The sequence below is a fragment of the Anolis sagrei genome, chromosome 5 (assembly GCF_037176765.1).
Source record: "Anolis sagrei isolate rAnoSag1 chromosome 5, rAnoSag1.mat, whole genome shotgun sequence".
In the NCBI taxonomy this organism is placed as follows: Eukaryota; Metazoa; Chordata; class Lepidosauria; order Squamata; family Dactyloidae; genus Anolis; species Anolis sagrei.
The window spans coordinates 33,468,737-33,486,952 of NC_090025.1; the positions used below are offsets into that span (position 1 = coordinate 33,468,737).

The 18,216-nt window shown below is 37.1% G+C and overlaps 1 protein-coding gene across 1 annotated transcript in view; it reads left to right on the forward strand.

The window, feature by feature from the left end:
• The window catches only part of UGT8 (UDP glycosyltransferase 8), a 60,029-nt gene extending 45,902 nt beyond the window's left edge, over positions 1-14,127 (forward strand). Inside the window, exons 3-6 of the mRNA XM_060779026.2 lie at positions 8,475-8,617; positions 10,380-10,456; positions 11,511-11,730; positions 11,915-14,127. Coding sequence (XP_060635009.2) covers positions 8,475-8,617; positions 10,380-10,456; positions 11,511-11,730; positions 11,915-12,278 — 804 coding nt within the window. The 3' untranslated portion in view covers positions 12,279-14,127. The remainder of the gene's footprint in view (positions 1-8,474; positions 8,618-10,379; positions 10,457-11,510; positions 11,731-11,914) is intronic.
• The last annotated feature ends 4,089 nt before the right edge of the window (positions 14,128-18,216 follow it).

Below are 18,216 nucleotides of genomic sequence, written 5' to 3' on the forward strand. Positions count from 1 at the left end.
GTCATTATATGGCTACATTGATATGGACAGAAATTAGATTTGATGGTTGTCTTCATCACATTTGGCAGTTCACTTTGATTAATTGTTGAACACAAATCAGTAATAGCTGCAAAGAAAAAAGTATCTGAAATATGTTATAATCTTGTGATCTCAATTACTGTGATTTTTTTTTACTCAAGCTAGATAGCTGTATGTTGGAAATATATTTAAAATGAGCTATGTATGTTTCCAAAAGTAGCATTCATAAATTTTTGTTGGTACCTTTTTGCATATTTTCCAATAAAATAATCAGCATCCCTTTCTATGAATGATGCCCCAAAAATATTGGGAAATGGTCATTGATGCTTCGATATATTTAATTCAAATAGCTGAACAAGGGGAGCTTGAAACATTGAAACCCAGTAATGTTTGTATTTGTGAGCTTTGTTTATCTGAAACAAAGCCCGGTATTAGGCACCACTGGTTACTGCCAGCTGGGTCCTTGCGCTATATAGTCACAGCTGTGCATTCAACATTTCAGCCTATGAAGAATAGCTAATTTTAAAAAAACCAAGGAGAACAAAGATGACATAGTAATATAAGTACAATGCCATATCTGTCTGGCACTAGTGTGTTTTATATAAATATCAAAATGGCTAAAGCAGTAATTTTGACTTACAGAGAACTTCAGTAAAACCCATTAACCCATTTGGTATTTTCTCTTCTGCTTTGTCACATGGTATCAATTTCAATTCTAATGTTTTCATTTTATATCCCTTTTAGAAACCACCAGAGCACTAGTGATAGTGTTGCTGTTGTGGTTGTTTTTCCAAAATATAGCTGATACAGAGATTTAAAATACCATAAATTTGATTGCCGCTCTAACATTAACACATATTCTGAGGAAAGGTGTTTATGCACATCCTTATAGTCTTAGTTTCTTTTTTAATGAGCACAGTGTTCTGGTCAATATTGTAAGTTTTAATGACGGTAAAATTAAAAACATTATATTATGATCCAGAGACCTTTTTTCTCAAGGCCAAATTGTCTTTCCATTAATCATCTCTGTTTTTTCAGCTTCTTACTGACAAAAGCATCTAAGTTAGTTTGGTCTGAGTCATATTTCAGAATGATGATATGGACTTTAATTAAAATATATTTGGTGGAAATCTTGCCTACAGCAACAAATATCTATCTATCTATCTATCTATCTATCTATCTATCTGTATTTGCTTTGGACTGTTGTGTGGTTTGTGGGTTGTATTGCTGTGTTCTAGCAGCATTTTCTCCTGATGTTTTGCCTACATCTGTGACTGGCATTTTCAGAGGATCTGAGGATCTTATTTGCTGTGAAGCCAGTCTTGGGTTCCTAAGGAGACCAATTCTGATGGACTGTAAAAAAAGAGAAAAAGATTGATAACAGTGTCATCCCCCCCTGCCCACTAAAGGAGGCTAGTAACAAGAACTATGAAAAGTGTAAACACAATAAATTGTTATTATTAATTAAAATCCTAATTACAGATTAGCGGAATATAAAAATTAAAGGCCTAGTTAAACCACTGTAAACATTGAAAATATGTATAGGTAAAATTGCTGCAAAATATACAAGACTTGTTTCTCCTGAAAAATATGTGCTCAAAGCCCTAGCAAAACAATTGTTAACCAGTTCTGGCAGAAAGAGAGCAAGGGGAGTGTCGGTTTCTTTGGGAAGAGAGTCCCAGTGCCTCAAAATAGCATTTGAGGGTCACAGTATAGAGAACAATGCTTTACGAAATCCATACAAGAGTCCTGCTACAGCATTCTATTTCTGATGGTGGTGTTTAGTTGCTTTTGCAAGTACACAAAAGTAATATTATTTTGATTGCCCTCCTTCATTGTTTATCCTTGCCAGAGGTACCTGATACTGAGAAGAAGACAGCTTTCCACATTCTCTAGAATGAAAGACATAGAACCCCTGTGAAATTGAAACACAAATAAAAAAATCTTTTAAAAAAAACCTTAGAGCACATCTTTCTAGGAATGTATAGGTATTTCAGCATGATATTATGGTCAACTTCTGCTTTTATTTATTTCATATCAAAAGCTTTGCATAAATAAATAAGTTTAAAACTGATAAAATAAAGGGAGTACAATCAACTAAATAGTTTTAGATCAAAAACGGGCAATAGTGACTGCATTTTCTGTAGCTTTAAACAGTTCTTCCTCTATGCATGAGGCACGGTATTGTGGGCAAGCACACAGATGCTGAGTTGTTTGTTCTGCTCCACAGTTGCACAGGGTGGGGGAATTCTTCTGGATAGGACCATTTTGCCAGGTTGTCTTTTGATCTACCACTTCTGAGTCTGTTCAGGGACTTCCAAGTTGTCCTTTCTTGGTTTGCCCCTGGAGGAAGACCCTCGCAGGGGACTATCCAGTTGAAATTGCCTGATTTTGCTGCCCTGAGGGATATTCTTGCTGTTGTTGGAGGAACATTTAGAGGAGTGGTGGTTCTCATGAAACTTTTCCTTGATTTAAGTCTACTGGGGGGTGGCTGATAGCCATACATTGGGTGGCTTTCACAGTATTCAACCTTATTTCTCTCACTATTGGCAGCAACTTCCCGTCACACACTGGGGAGAGGGGGTGGGGAGGGCCAATGCCAGCTAGCTTATAGTGTCTATCAGCAGGTGTAGGTTTAAGACATCCTGTGATTATTCTACATGTCTCATTCATTGCTATATTTACCTGCTTCGCATGGGCAGATTTATGCCAGATGGGGCAGGCATACTCAACAGTTGAGTAAGACAAGGCCAAGGCTGATGTTCTTATTAATTTTGGGTCTGCAACCCATGCACTATTAGTAAGTTTCGGCAGGAAGTTATCGAGTACAGCTACTTTGTGCTTAGTGTTCGCACAGTGTTTTCTAAATGTTAGTGTTCGATCTAAGGTGATGCCAAGATACTGTATTTAGGGTGGGAACATTGTTCAAGCTCTTGGCCCTCCCAGATATCTTTTGGTTTCCTGTTGGCTTCACGATTATATTTTGCTGCTGGATTCTCCTGGAAGCTGACCACTGGGGGCCTATGACTCTTTAACACCATCATATTTCCTTTCCTTTATGATTTTTAACCTCATTGCCAGATAAAGAAGTCAGTGAAACTTTAAGATAGTGTTCATGATGTATTTTCAGTACATTGGGTGACCAATATAAGTATAACTGTTTTATGGATTTTGGATTTTTGTCTTCCTCTTCCCAGTTGTTGTATCTTTGTAGTTTTTGAAGAATTATTAATAAAATAGTATTACTTTATACTGATAATCTACTGATAGAGAGTTATAATAGCACCAGATCATCTTCTTCCTCCTCCTCCTCTATTTAGTTATACCCCACTTTATCTCCCCCAAAGGGGACTGAAAGTGACTTAACATAAAAGCATCAGCATAACCATTTAAAATGCACAAATATACGGACATTAAAACAGGATTAAATATAAACAGTATTAAAACATTCCCAGTTAAAAACCATTAAAACAAAATCAAAGTTAAAAACCACAGTACCCCTTTAATTTATCTTACACCTTCATTCTTAAAAGCCTGTCTGAATAAAAAGGTTTTAGCCTGCTGCTTCAAGGACAGTGGAGAGAGGGCCATTCTGGCTTCCCTGGGCAGAGAGTTCCAGCGTCGAGGGGCAGCCACTGAGAAGGCCCTCTCTCTCGTTCCCACCAACTGAGCTTGAGATGGAGGTGGGCCTGAGAGAAGGGCCTCTCCTGAAGATCTCAGAGTCCAGGCAGGTTATGTTTTCATTTATGTTTCTATAGTTACATTTCTTTCACAGTCATACATCTTTTATGTTTGATTGTGGATAGATTGTTGTTTTTGTGCGTTGCCTTGGCCAAAGCATTCTTTCTCAGCATACTCTCTCTGGAGAATTATTGTTAAGGCAAAGTGAAAATTTAAATTTGTATTGTCTAGCTTCATCTTGGAAGCTACTTTTTTGGTTGAAAGCGTCTGATATTTTCTTGATAAATCCTACACTACATTAAATATGTAAGATTTTTGGCGTCCTCGTGGACAACACGTTAAACATGAGCCAACCATGGCTAAACAATGGCTTAAAAAGCGAATGGGATTTTGGCCTGCATAAATAGGAGTATTGTGTCTAGATCTAGAGAAGTCATGCTACTCCTCTATTCTGCCTTGGTTAGACCACACTTGGAATACTGTGCTCAATTTTGGGCACCACAATTTAAAGGAGATGTTGATAAATTGGAATGTTTCCAGAGAAGAGCGACTAAAATGAACAAGGGTCTGGAGAACAAGCCCAATGAGGAGCGGCTTAAAAAGCTGGGCATGTTTAGTCTGCAAAAGAGAAGGCTGAGAGGAAACATGATAGCCATGTATAAATATATGAGGGGAAGCCATAATGAGGAGGGAGCAAACTTGTTTTCTGCTGCCCTGGAGGCTGGGACGCGGAACAATGGCTTCAAACTACAGGAAATGAGATTCCACCTAAATATTAGGAAGAACTTTCTAATTGTGAGAGCTGTTCAGCAGTGGAACTCTCTGCCCCAGAGTGTGGTGGAGGCTCCTTCTTTGGAGGCTTTTAAACAGAGGCTCAATGGCCATCTGTCGGAGGTGCTTGAAGGCTATTTTCCTGCATATGAAATAGGACTATTTTCAGGTATATAATCTACATTTTAGGATTGCAATCTAAATCTACTCAACTTTCCTTCACATGTTTACTCCAGTACAGTTTTTCTCTTGTCCCATGCTATATGAAATATTTTCATTCTACCATATTAGTCCTGTGTTGCCAGATAAGTTTGGAAGCATTGTCTTATAGCTAAAATATTTTCTGCTTGTATTCAGAACTCTAGGGTAGGTATAGACATACTTTAAGAAATAAAATTTTATCATATAATGTAAATATATCCAGCAGTCGAATCCAAGATTAATTTCTGTTGCTGGAAAGTGCTGATATCTTTACAAAAAGGGTATTCAGAAATTTTGTTTTTTGTGATTTGATGCTCATCACTTTTCAGTGGCCTTTTATTTTGCATAGAAATGTTAGAATCATTTCCTATGTCTTTTCTTACGTATTTTGCCTTGGCCATCTCTTCTTCCCAGTCTCTTCATGGCTTTGCTTGAATTACCATGACTCATTGACGATAAATAGGCATTTTGTTTATTCCAGAATATTCTCTATTAGCTAGTGGTGTGATCACAGACCTTGTACACCAGCTCCCCAGGTTGATTTGTATGAACCTAGTATAAAATCAGATGGGACAAGAACAAAATCTGGGACTTTTCAGTCAGTTGGGGTGCATCCTATTGAACTAAATTGCATCTGTAGGGCATTGTACCTATGGCATTGAAATTCTGTAAGTTTCTGAGGCTGGTTGTTTCATTAATGGAAAAGATGGTGAAAGTGCAGGGAAAAATTATCTGTTCTGAACTGTTAGAACCTTCTCAGTCGCCTTTTGGCTTCTCCTACACAGCTGATATGTTTTATTAAATTTCTTTATAAAAACTAATTACTACAGATTTGAGGAAATAGACTTGCTTTTTATTTGTTGTTGATTTTGTTTGTATTTTAAGTAACTTCAATAATTAAAAGATACTAAATACCAGATGTTAAATATGAATCTTATCAACCTAACATGTTCTTTTTCAAAATGCAGTGGTGACCATCTGAAACTATGCATGATAATTTTTAATTCTAGCACTAGAAAGCAGATTGCAGACACCTGTGTGTTTAGGAATGGAGATAACCAGTTAAACATGTATGTTCTTGTGCTATTTGTTTTGCTTCCAATCATTTTAAAAGATTTAACAACCCAAGCAGTCATTTGTTGGCAGTTGTTCAGTAGTAAGCAATCTTCAGCTTAGTTTAATGTATTTAAAAAACTCTGAAGATAGATTAAAACTCTAGCTAAGAAGTACCAATATAGAGAAATGAATAAATCAACTTATACATTATTCTTTAAGTTCAGTCAGTTCTGGGATGAGAATCATGTGACTTTCCAGTTATTGGACTACAAATCCCAGGAATCCTAGTTAGCATACCTAAGAAAGAGATATGCTGGGCCACATGATTCTTACCCAAGGTATGTATATGTATTCCATAAAAGGTAGATAGTAGGGCTGGGCAACCACGGAAAAAAATGTTTCTAAAATCGATTCGTTTTTTGGGGGTTTTTGCGTTTCAATTTTTAAAAGAATTCCGAAATTTTTCTTTTTAAAAGTTCGATATTTACGAAATTTCGTAAATTACAAAACAATACGAAACAATTACGAAACAATTACGAATTGATTCGTTAATGGCGGACGCAACCGCGCAATACGCTAAAAAACCTCCAAATGGGACAGGGGGAACTTCTGAAGATTCCCTCTCCCTCTGTTGTTGACTGTTGGTGTGATAATTATAATTTTTTTCACTGATTAAACAAACAACTATAAAACTTGCCCCAGACATGCGGAAATAATAACGAAACGATTTCAAAACGATAACGAAACGAATACAAAACAAATCCGAAACAATTACGAAACGAATTTAAAAATTCGTTTTGTTTTTTAATTGCTCCTGAATGGTTCGTTATCGTTTCGTTATAAAAAAAAATAACGAATTTTTAACGAATTATGAAATTACGAAACGAAACCGCCCAGCCCTAGTAGATAGCTATGGAGTCAGTGTATCAGTATCCAGACAGAACAGCTCACATAAATACAGAAAAGATGTGCTGCTTTCCTAGTATGATTGCCAAGGCTACCTTACTTTTGGGGCTGGCAAGGAAGAAGAAATTTTCCAACTAGTCACTTTGTTCATTACTCTGTTATCTCTCTTTCAATACCTTAAGTATAGGAATAGTGGCTTGTGAAGGGCTGTTAATTAAAAGTCCTCTGAACAGGATTTTTTTTTATTCCTATTCCAAGTTCTCCCATATAGTATTCCCAGCAAAATAATCAAGAAATGGGACAAATCAATAAAAACTTGGATAACAGGAATAGAAATGCCAATTCAATATCTTACTCTCAGAAGGAAAAGGAAGATAGGGAGCCTTTTGCCTAATTTACAAAATTATTTTGAGGCCTGCCAGTTAACAAGATTGATAGAATTAGATTTTGAGGATTCGAGAAGATGGGCCAAAATTGAAAAAGCAATTAACGGATGGGATCATTGCTTGTGGTTAAAAGGATGGATGGACAATAAAACTCTAAAAGAAATTGGGGGGGGGGGAGGGTTTGGGGGGGAGGGGGTGGCAATGATCTCATCCCTAGAGTGCTGGAAAAAATGGGTAAGATAAATTCCCAATAAATAAAGTAGATATACTCCCAGTAGTGTTTCTAGACAATAAAAAGGAACAGATGTTTGGCAAAGTGATAACAAATTTGAAACAAAACAGAATGAAATTGATAAGAGATCTCCTTAACCCAGATGGGACAATTAAGGACTGGGAGATGACAAAGGTCAAATGTTGTCAGTGTAACTGGCTCCTTTGGAACGGTTTGAAACAAAGGATCAGGAATTGTAGGAAAAAGGAAGGCCCAGAAAGGGATTTTGATCAAATTTTAAAGTGGAAATTAGAAAAGGGGAAAGACCTGATGGGATTCATATACAAAAAATTAATTGGAAATCAATATAATTTGAAACAAACATTGATAGAGATATGGAAAGAAGACCTAAATAACAATGATTCAGACATTGAACACTGGATCAATTCAATCAAAGATATCACTTACATAAGGATTAGAGAAACACAAAGGAAAGTACTGACTAAATGGTACAGAACCCCAATTAAACTAGTGCATATAACTAAATCAATCAGTGTTGGCACAGATGTGGTGGGAATGGGACAGAGTACAAAAAATGTTTAATGCAAAGAAGGAAAATGAAGAATTAATAGGGTATGAATTGATTTTGAATTAGAAAAAAATTACCCAGAAATTAGACAAGAACCAAAACATCAAAGATTAAAATAATATTTGAATTAAGGCTAGTACTGCTCCCAGAGGGTGGGGGGAGGGGTGTAAAATCTATAGACACAAGTGGGAGAAAAAGATGGAATAGGCAAGGATAAGAACACTAAGAAAATAATATTAGATATGTATTCTGAAATGGTGATGGGTTGTGATATTATTCTACCTGTGTTGGCAATAAAAACATATTAAAAAATTAAAAAGTCCTCTGATTATATATTGAAATGTTGGGATAAAGACTGATACTGCATTTTTGAACTCAACCTATACTCGATGTGGAAATTATGGATCTCTCCAGATGTTGATGAACTGTAATTCTTGGTGTTCCTCAACATTCCCTATGCTGGCTGCAGGTTGTTGGAAGATACAGTTCAACAACATCTGGAGATGCTCCATTGTAATGTCTATAAGCATTTAACTACCCTTTGATCACTAAACAGTTTATGACCACATAGTTTTTCCCCAAGTTTGCTAATCAAATACTCCCTGGAAAGATGCTATGTTTCCTGACTTTGACAGCAAGCTTTTTGTTTCTTTAGGATCTTCAAAAATGGGTGGATGGTGCTCATGAAAATGGCTTTGTACTTGTTTCCTTTGGAGCAGGTGTGAAATATTTGTCAGAAGATATAGCCAAAACATTGGCACATGCTCTGGCAAGGCTTCCTCAGAGAGTTATTTGGAGGTAAGTCTAATAGCAAAAGAGTAAATTGCAGCACAATGAAGGCAGAATGGAGGACTTTTATGCAGTCCACTAAGCTATGGGGAAAATCAGTTTTAGTCTGGGAAAAAAGATAGATGTAGTCAAATGGCAAAGGTGGGCTGGGGGAGCCTTCCTTATTTCTCTGACATCAGTTTTACTTCTTTCTGACATTTATTTATGATATTGTTCTAAATCTTTTAAATGCAGCATAACATCATAGCCAATCATAGCTGAGATATGCTGGGTGTCTCTCTCTCCACCCCGTGCCCCCATCTTGACCTTTTGCCTGGAGGAGAATGGGGGAGGCCCAGGATGCCTAAATCTTCAATTCCTCTGCAGTTATGAATGAAGGAAACACATGTGAATTAGTAGTGGCATCCAGTGTTTATACACTTTTCTGACAGAGCATACACTTTGGTTGTCACTGACCAAAACTGGTAAACTGCCAATTCATGCCAGTGCCAAAGGCCAGAAGAAATCTAGTCCTGGGTTGAATAAAAGCCAAAGGATGCATACTCCTGATTTAAAGCATGTAACACCTTTTGAATCTTGGCCTGCATCTTGTTAAGAGAGGCACCATAGTCAGAAAAAATGCAATTACCTGTTCCAAGAGTACTTTGACTCGGCTTGGCTATCATCTGCCTTAGTCAAGATAATTTTAATTTCAGTTCAGAAGATGTGAATGAGGGGTAAATCAAAATAGAAATTTCAAGTAAAAGCTATAAAATCCTTTTATTTGAATCCCACCATTTTGTGTCAGTATTAGAGAAGACATGCCAGTTGAATCCCCATTGTGAAATAGAGACCAGACACAAGATGTGAAGAAATAAATGGGCCATTTATTGACCTAATTAGAAAATGTTAATTGAGCTAATAGACTAATTGTGGGAGGAGCACTGCAACATGGGTAATGGTGTGAGGCCAGGTATCTTTTGGGACCATGTGCCAAGCCACCCACTGGTTGAAAGACCTCACCGCGGGGGCATTCCAGATTGATGGTTTTCCAACCTGGCTGGTATTACTGGAAGGCTGTCCCTGGGAACCTCCTGCCCCGGACCATGAAGCCCCATAGGAGAGAGGCAACCCCCCCCCCAAGGGAAGTCCTAAGGGAGATATTTTGGGGATCCCCCTAAGCCATAGAGCCTACAGAGGTAAACCCAAAATTCCCCCTTCATCCCAGTATGGAGGGCTGCCAAGGTGTACGCCGATCCAAGCTTCCTCCCACTTCCTGCCAGTGATGCCTATCTATATAACCCCATCCATTTAAATTCCTTACTCCCAGCAGCTTCAATATGGGGTAGGAGAAAAATCGTCCTCTCTGAGGAGTGAAAAAATTCCTGAATGCAGGGGGGGGGGGGTGTTACCTGCTGAAAGGTTCCCTAGGCCCCTCCCCTCTGCTAGCTGGTGGCAACTCCAGCCAGAACCAATTGGTCCTTCGGGGGAATTCAGTTGCTCCCCTCCGGCCCTCTGGTTGGCTACGGAGATGCATCTTTTCTTCTTAAGAAATCATTTAATGTGTTCTACATTATGTATTGGCTGTGTAGAACTTAACTGCTTCATTTCCATAATTAGTTTTTATACCTTTTCCTAACACATGTACTGTATGTGGTTGATGTATTTATATTTTCATTAAAAAAATTTGCATTTTTTAATTCTGCATTAATAGAAAAGCAACTCACAAACCATTCGATAAAGAAATTTCCCAATCATAATATATTTTGAAATGGTTTTCCTTGTATTTTAGGTTTTCAGGAAACAAGCCTAGGAATTTAGGTAACAATACCAAACTCATAGAATGGTTACCACAAAATGACTTATTAGGTGAGTAGTATTGGAGATAGTTTTAATTTTATATGATATTAAACATCCACATTCCTTTATATCTTGTTTAATTACTTGGTACAACAGTGATTGAAAACTGTAGCTGAATTTTGAGCCAATTGAATCATTAGTTTCTGTGACCATTGGGGTCTATAAAATCTCAGAAAAGGACCAGTTCACAATGGGACTGAATAGAAACAAAGTTTTTATTACCCTTTTACCAGAATACAAAAAAGTCAATTTTTATGGCATCTTCTTTGTTGCAGGTTATATACCCCACAAATTTATCAACCCCCCCCCCTTTTTCAGGCTCTGACACAGTTCCCAAAACAAAAGCCAGATGGTCTTATTCATGGTTCTTCCTGGTTGTCTCTCTCCCTTCCTTTCATTCCAGACCAGGTTAGCCAGGTCTGGATCACAGGGCTGGATCTGGCTTCCTGACAATTATCCATGCTGTTACCACCAGATTTTTGCAACTAGATTGGTAACTGGGAATTTCTGCCAATCTTGGCCAAACGTGAATTAGTTGCAAGAACATCAATAGTGTTGTGTGGTAAAGAAAGTGTATCTCCTTTCTTTTGGCTAAAAAATGTAATGGTGAATAAATGACTTAATTGCCAATATTATTTTCTATTCACATCAATCATATTATAATCTATTAATATATAGGTTATATGAGTGCTCATTGGGTAGCTGTTGGTAGATTATATATGATAGATTTGTCCAACCTCTTTTTTGGCATCAACAGAGGAACTGAACTACTTGATGTTTGGCTTGTTATTCCCAACATTTAGTACCAAGGAGCCAGGTCTATGATCTTATCTGTAGTTTGACTGCAAGAGGATAAAAGGTTTGGCAAGCAATTGCTTGCATTCCTTGTTGCCTATCAACAGTGATAGGTTTTGTGGATCACCTGCAAGGGGAAAGCAGAAGAAGCCCAGTGCTAAATTTTATGGATATGTCTGTTTCTGATAACTAGTATTTCTTTCTATTTTATGATAGTTAAGTTACATGAAAACCTTTCTTTTATTTACCTCACTTCTTGCCTTTTCAGGTCATTCCAATATTAAGGCATTCCTTAGTCATGGTGGCCTAAACAGCATTTTTGAAACCATGTACCATGGTGTACCTGTGGTGGGAATTCCTCTTTTTGGAGACCATTATGACACTATGACACGAGTTCAGGCCAAAGGCATGGGGATATTACTAAATTGGAAGACACTTACTGAGGATGAATTATATAAGGCACTGGTGAAAGTTATTAATGATCCCAGGTAAGATATCTTTTCTTTTCGGACTTCCATTGAGATGGAAACATAATTTGATAAGCACTTTGCAAGCAACCCCATGTATTTCATTGCTTAACCTACATAAAGTAATATTAAGGATGATAAATTATTTGTTGGAATGGACTATTATAATAGGCCTATTTTTTTATCTTGTTCTACTGCTCCACAGCTATAGACGGCAGGCCCAGAAGTTGTCTGAAATTCATAAAGACCAACCAGGTCATCCTGTTAATCGAACAGTCTACTGGATTAATTACATCCTTCGTCATAATGGAGCACAGCATCTACGTGCTGCTGTTTACACAGTCTCTTCTTATCAGTATTTCTTATTGGATATTGCTGTTGTTGTACTGCTTGGTACTGCCTTATTCTGCTACATTTTGGCCAGGATAGCAAAATTTATCTGCAAGCAAAGCAAACATCTTTGGTCCACTAATGAACATACTACCATTAATGGACATTACCAAAATGGGATTCCAAACGGCAAGTATAGAAGAAACGGCCACATTAAACATGAAAAAAAAGTGAAATGAGCCAACTACCCAATGTACATTAGCAATGAATCAATTCTATAATTGAATTTTATAGCTGTAACGTAGTCTAACACCTACTTAAAGTAAAACAATAAACAGTTCTAATGCTCCCCTACAGTATGTAATCTTATGCAATTAAATTCTGCAGAACTAAAGAAAACCTTTAGAAAAATGAAGCACAACCTAAAATGCAAAATGTATTTTATTCTTAATACTGATGCAGAAAGGTTATACTGGCACTGAAGTTTTTTTTAGAAGCCTTAATTCTCTGAAGTAATTCAATAAGTATATTTATGACTTTTCCATTTCTGAACCTAAATGTGTGGGTCCCAGATAAGGGCAAAGTTCCTTTTATTTGCAAAAGCTCTTTCCTTTTTCATATTCCTTTTTTCATTGGTACTTCAGCAAAGAGATTTTTGTTTTATTTACCCAAGGTTCAATGTTATCTGACAATGATGTTAATTGAAGTCAGTTTTCTGATACTGGGTATGGAGCAGTAAACGAGCTATAAACGCAGCCATAAAGATCATATTCTTACAACACACTGAAGAATATGATTTGAAGAATACTTTTGATATTCTACTTAATTCTGCCTTTCTTTTCCATTTCTTTAGAGAAAAGGAAATTGCACAAGAGTACCGTAAGCTGTAATTTTATATTTATGTATGTTTTAGTTTAATTCTTTATCTTTCCCCACATCCATAATTTATGCCATTTGTAAGGATGTTTTATTCCAAAAATTAAAAGGGCTGTGTGGATAGAATAGATAGATGTATTTAAAAATTAAGCAGAAGGAGAGGGAATGGCCCTGGGCTCTTCGGAAAAGGTTTGCTTTGTCCCTTGAGCAATGCAGAATCAAACCACTTTGGAGGTTTGTTATATAAAGTTGAATGTCGTTAATAGTATATTATTATAATTAAGTCCTCCCTGCCTCCTCCCTCCCAAAAAACCACAGTGGTTCAAAGATTCAGTCAGTTCTGTCTGTGTTCCCTATGGAAGTCTGGGCCACACAATCCATGTTACATAGTTGCCAACATCAACCCTTTGAATCAAATGGAGGCTATCCTTTTGGTCAGTTACTGCTGTCTTTGTAGAGGTTTGATATCATGCATGACATTAAACCTAGAATAACTAGTTAGAAAGTTTGACTCTGCCCACACTCCTTTTATGCACAACACTCTTTCAATCACTGTGACCAATACCGGACCTTTCTGGTTTTAAACAGAAATGGGATTACAGGGCATTGAAAAAAGATCGGGGCTGTCCTGATAAACCAGTGTTGGCAACTATGTGTTCATTATTTTCTGTGTCATTCTGTTTACTTGGAATTTGCACTGCACATGTTGTAAGTGTAGACTTTTATTTATTTGCAGTTTGAAATCCCATGTCTGACAGCGGTAAGGGGAAAAATATAGCAAGTCTTGTTCACTAACATGGGAAGAGTTCTGAAAAACAACAGAATACTAAAATCATCTTCGTACACAGTGACATGATATTTCATAATTATCCCATCAGGAGCCTCTGTCTTATAGCAATAAAATAGCATTGCAAATATGTTTCTAATATTCGGTACAGGCAATTGTACTGCTTTCCAGATACTTGAAAAAATTGTATTATCAATAAGCCTGTTAGCTTTATCTTTTTACAATCTATCAGTATGTAGTAACTATAACGGAACACAAAGAGGCAATGAGTGGTGGGAGAGTGACAGGACCTAGAGTGTATGAATGCATTGGTTTTAATGTTTTTCGTATTGAAGAAGGTACACAAGCACTGACCGGATGATTAAGTAAAATTTAATCTCCACTGTGATACATTTTAAGCAATAAACATGGATTTAATATAGAAACATGTCATTGGAATCACATCTTTATTTGAACACATATGTGTACTTATGCATATGCCTACATCCTATTTATGCACAAATATATCTCCTAATTTTTTCTCTTCCTATTTTTATGTATGTTCTCTACTGCGATGCTTTCCTACTTCTCTTTGGGGAGGAGTATTTGTTGTGTTACTGAACAGTCTTTGGCCTATATAACATTCATAAGAGCGAGTAATGATGGCTTTACACTAACTTGTACCATTGTGATTAACTTAACAGGGTGCTAGTCAACATTGAAGGTGTTTTTCTATTTCTGTACAACTTATTCTTAAAAAAAGTCACCAAGTGACTAGGTGTGCCATTAACCATATTTAAGATCCAGATTTAATTATATTGAGAGTTCATCCATCAGAATCATAGTATTGATCATCAGCAGGAATCTTGTTGATTTTTTACTACAGTAGAGTCTCGCTCATCTAACCTTCACTCATTCAACGTTCTGTATTATCCAACGCAGTCTGCCTCCCGCCTGGATCTACAGCTGTTTCGATTCATTGCGATGTTTTGGTGCTAAATTAGTAAATACAGTAATTACTACATAATATTACTGTGTATTGAACTGCATTTTCTGTCGATTTGTTGTAAAACATGATGTTTTGGTGCTAAATTTGTAAAATCATAACGTTTGATGTTTAATAAGCTTTCCCTTAATCCCTTCTTATTATCCAACATTTTTGCTTATTTAACGTTCTGCCGGCCCATTTATGTTGGATAAGTGGGACTCTATTGAATAACTAAACGTGAAACCTTCATTTCCGTATAAGGTTTGTATGATTATTAAGATAATACCAAATGCACATTTTACTTGATATGGTGATATGGACCAATATTTAAAATGTAGTGACATTAGTGGAATATAAGATTGTGTAGCTTAAAAAAATGGTTTGTGTGAGGAGGGGTTCTTTATCAGGACTCCAGAGTAAGAAGTTGTAATGGTTTGTACACACTCAGACATGCTGAAGTTCCCATCTCGAATACTTCATTCAGAAGGTTGGTATTTTAAAGTTGTTTTTTTATTACTATTTTAATAATACTAGAAATGACATATTTAGTAGTGCAGGATGACTGGCCCATCACTACTGAATGTCTTAAAATGTATGAGGAATTGTCCAGTGATACAATGCTGTGATTGTATTTGCGTATTTGTGCTTTGTTGGTGCCTTTTTATTTCAAAATGAGCATCCTTAGTACTGGAAGGATTATAATAAGGTGAGTTCTCTCTCATTTTTTCAGATGTTAAATGCTGGTCGGATGGAAGCCTTTGTGCAAAAAACTTATATCCTGTCCGTCCCCCCCCCCCCCCCCCCCCCCAGCGCCAAGACTGGGATTCAAAGCAACTCAAAATGAAACAAGTTAAAATATTGAAATAATTCAGTTAAAATGCAATTGAAATGATAGGAAACCTACTACAAACTAAATCATTACAGCTCCTCATAGTCTGTTAACTAAAAGCCTTCTGCTATAAAAACTTTTGTGAATAAATGAAAAAAGAGGGGCCATTCTGGCCTCCCTAGAATAGGATTTTCAGAATCTAGGGGCAGTCACCAAGAAGGCCCTCTCTCATGTCCCCAACAATTGTGCTTGTGATGGTGGTGGGACTGAGAGAAAGGCCTCTCCTGATGACCTCAGAAACAAGGTTGATTCATAAATGGAGATAATGATCTGCCAAATCGATTGCATCCGAGCCATATAAGGTAGGATAAGTCACAACAAGCACTTTGCATTATGCTAGGAAACAAATTGACAGCAGAGTGTTGCAACAAGGGAACTGTGTGAACCCTGTAGTCAGTCCCAGTTAAGAATCTGGCAACAGTTCTTTGGACCAGCTGAAGTTTCCAAACACACTTCAAAGTCAGCCCCAAGTAGAGCATATTGCAGTAATCCAAATGGAATGTAGCTTGGGCATGTACCATCATTGGGCAGGATGGATTTTGAAGTCATAGCTCCAGAGGGCTGTAGTCTTCAGTTACTTCACTTTTGCTGTGCTAAATTAAGCTATTTTTAAACTTCAGTTTGAAGAAAACAGTCCCTTTTTTCCAGATTCATACCACATACTCTTACATTAATAAAACTAAAATGGTCTTATTCCAGTGGTGCTTAACTTAGTTGCCTGGAAAATTTGAGTACAAGCAAGTTTTGGCTTATTTCTGGTGACTGACAGTGCCTTCTAAGGTATACCAAACAGTTCTCTCCCAGATTTTACTTGCTAAACTAAATGTTTAGCATGACAAAATGGATTAGCTCACATACCAATATATTCAGTGTGACACTGAGATACATGCATTGTTTATGGTTTCCTGCTCATCTAACAATCTAGCTGTGTCTAGATGCTATCATCAGTGCGTGCAATAAATGCGGAAGGGGAGTGTATTGACCTCACCCTGGATTATAGATTCCATTATCCTTTATACAAGGAGGAACAAAGTGTGAAGATTAGAGCCTCCTTTGTGAACCAAAGTAAATAACAGTCTTTGAAGCTGCAAGGATTTTCAATGCTAATCAAGCTGGCCAATTGCAACATTCACAACTTGTCTCAAACAGGCAAGAGGTCTTTCTCCCACTCTGGACATTCCACAGATATATAAACCTCACTTGCTTAGTTTCCAACAGACCGCACAATCTCTGAGGATGCCTGCTATAGATGTGGGTGAAACATCAGGAGAGAATGCTTCTGGAACATGGCCATACAGCCCAGAAAACTCACAGCAACCCCGTCTTCAATCAGTTTGGGATGATAAAGAATTGATATTTTCATGTAGATCGCTTTCCTTTCAATTTTTTTGCCCTTTGTATGTTAAAAGGTATGGAAATACACAAAGAGGAGATAGACATCTTCAAAATTTTACTGACATCCCATCAGGTCTTATATGGTACAAACATTTTTGTATAGAGGACCATATTCATTTCAGTTGATATGTGTGAATAAAGGAATGGTTTTGGATAACTTTTCCACACTTCCTTTTATAAATCTAGCTCAGTTGTAAATCTGCCAAATTTTCTTTAGCAGTGTATTTATGAGAAAGGATTGCTTTCTCTTACAGAGCCACACCTGAATCATGTACTGATATCCATGTTATGCTTTAATTAAAATATTTATATCCTATCCCATATCATGGAGATCCCAGGGCAGCATACAAATAAAATCAATTCAAACAATTTTAAACAATTCAGAATTTAAACAGCAAAATAATGTGAAAGATTAAAATGTGTTAAATGATATAGCGTGTTAAAAATTGTCCATGTATATTGTGGGGAGGGGAGGGGAGGAGACCTTAGTTTTAAAAAACCCTTGGCTGAGAGGAAACCACCATAGGCAGCAGTCAGACCCCTAAGAGTAGAGCATTCCATTAATAAGGTTTCTTCCACATCATCCTGCAGTGTATTGCTCTCAGAAGTAGAAAACAGGAGAACCCCTCCAGCAGGCTTCAGTCAAGTATTTATAGGGAGAGGGGCGGCTTCTGGTCCAAATGTCCCTAGTTGAATTGAGGTTGAAAGTGTTGTGGCAACTAGTGCAATTCCTTTAAAAGCAGTGTTGCATGGTTTCTATACAGCATTTCAGTTAACCGTTTCATAAGTGTATTTTATACTAGCTGAAGCTTCCAAGTCACTTTCAAGGACAAATCCATATAGAGGGCATTCTATTAGTCTCATTAGGAAATGAACAATGCATGAAAGGCTGAACAGTGATAATGGACAAGTAGCAGCAGGCCTCAAGAGCCTCCAGTAACAAAATCAGATTCAAAAGTATTCTTTAATGTAACAACTTTTTATTTAGAAGTAGAAGGCATTTGAGATTTACCAGTTCTTGGACAACATGGCAAATCTTTCTTCCTATTGGAATTAAATCTCATCCAGTCCAGTATAGCGTTTATGCACCAATCTGACACCTATACAGCCACTGCAAAAAAGGAGAAAGGAAGTTAAGCATCATCAGCATGCTCTTAATGACACACCCAGTTGTTTCATACAGATATTAGCCAGGACTTGAGGAGAGTGGGGTAAGCTGAAACCCTTGCTGCTCTATAACAAACATCCATTGCTAAATAGGTA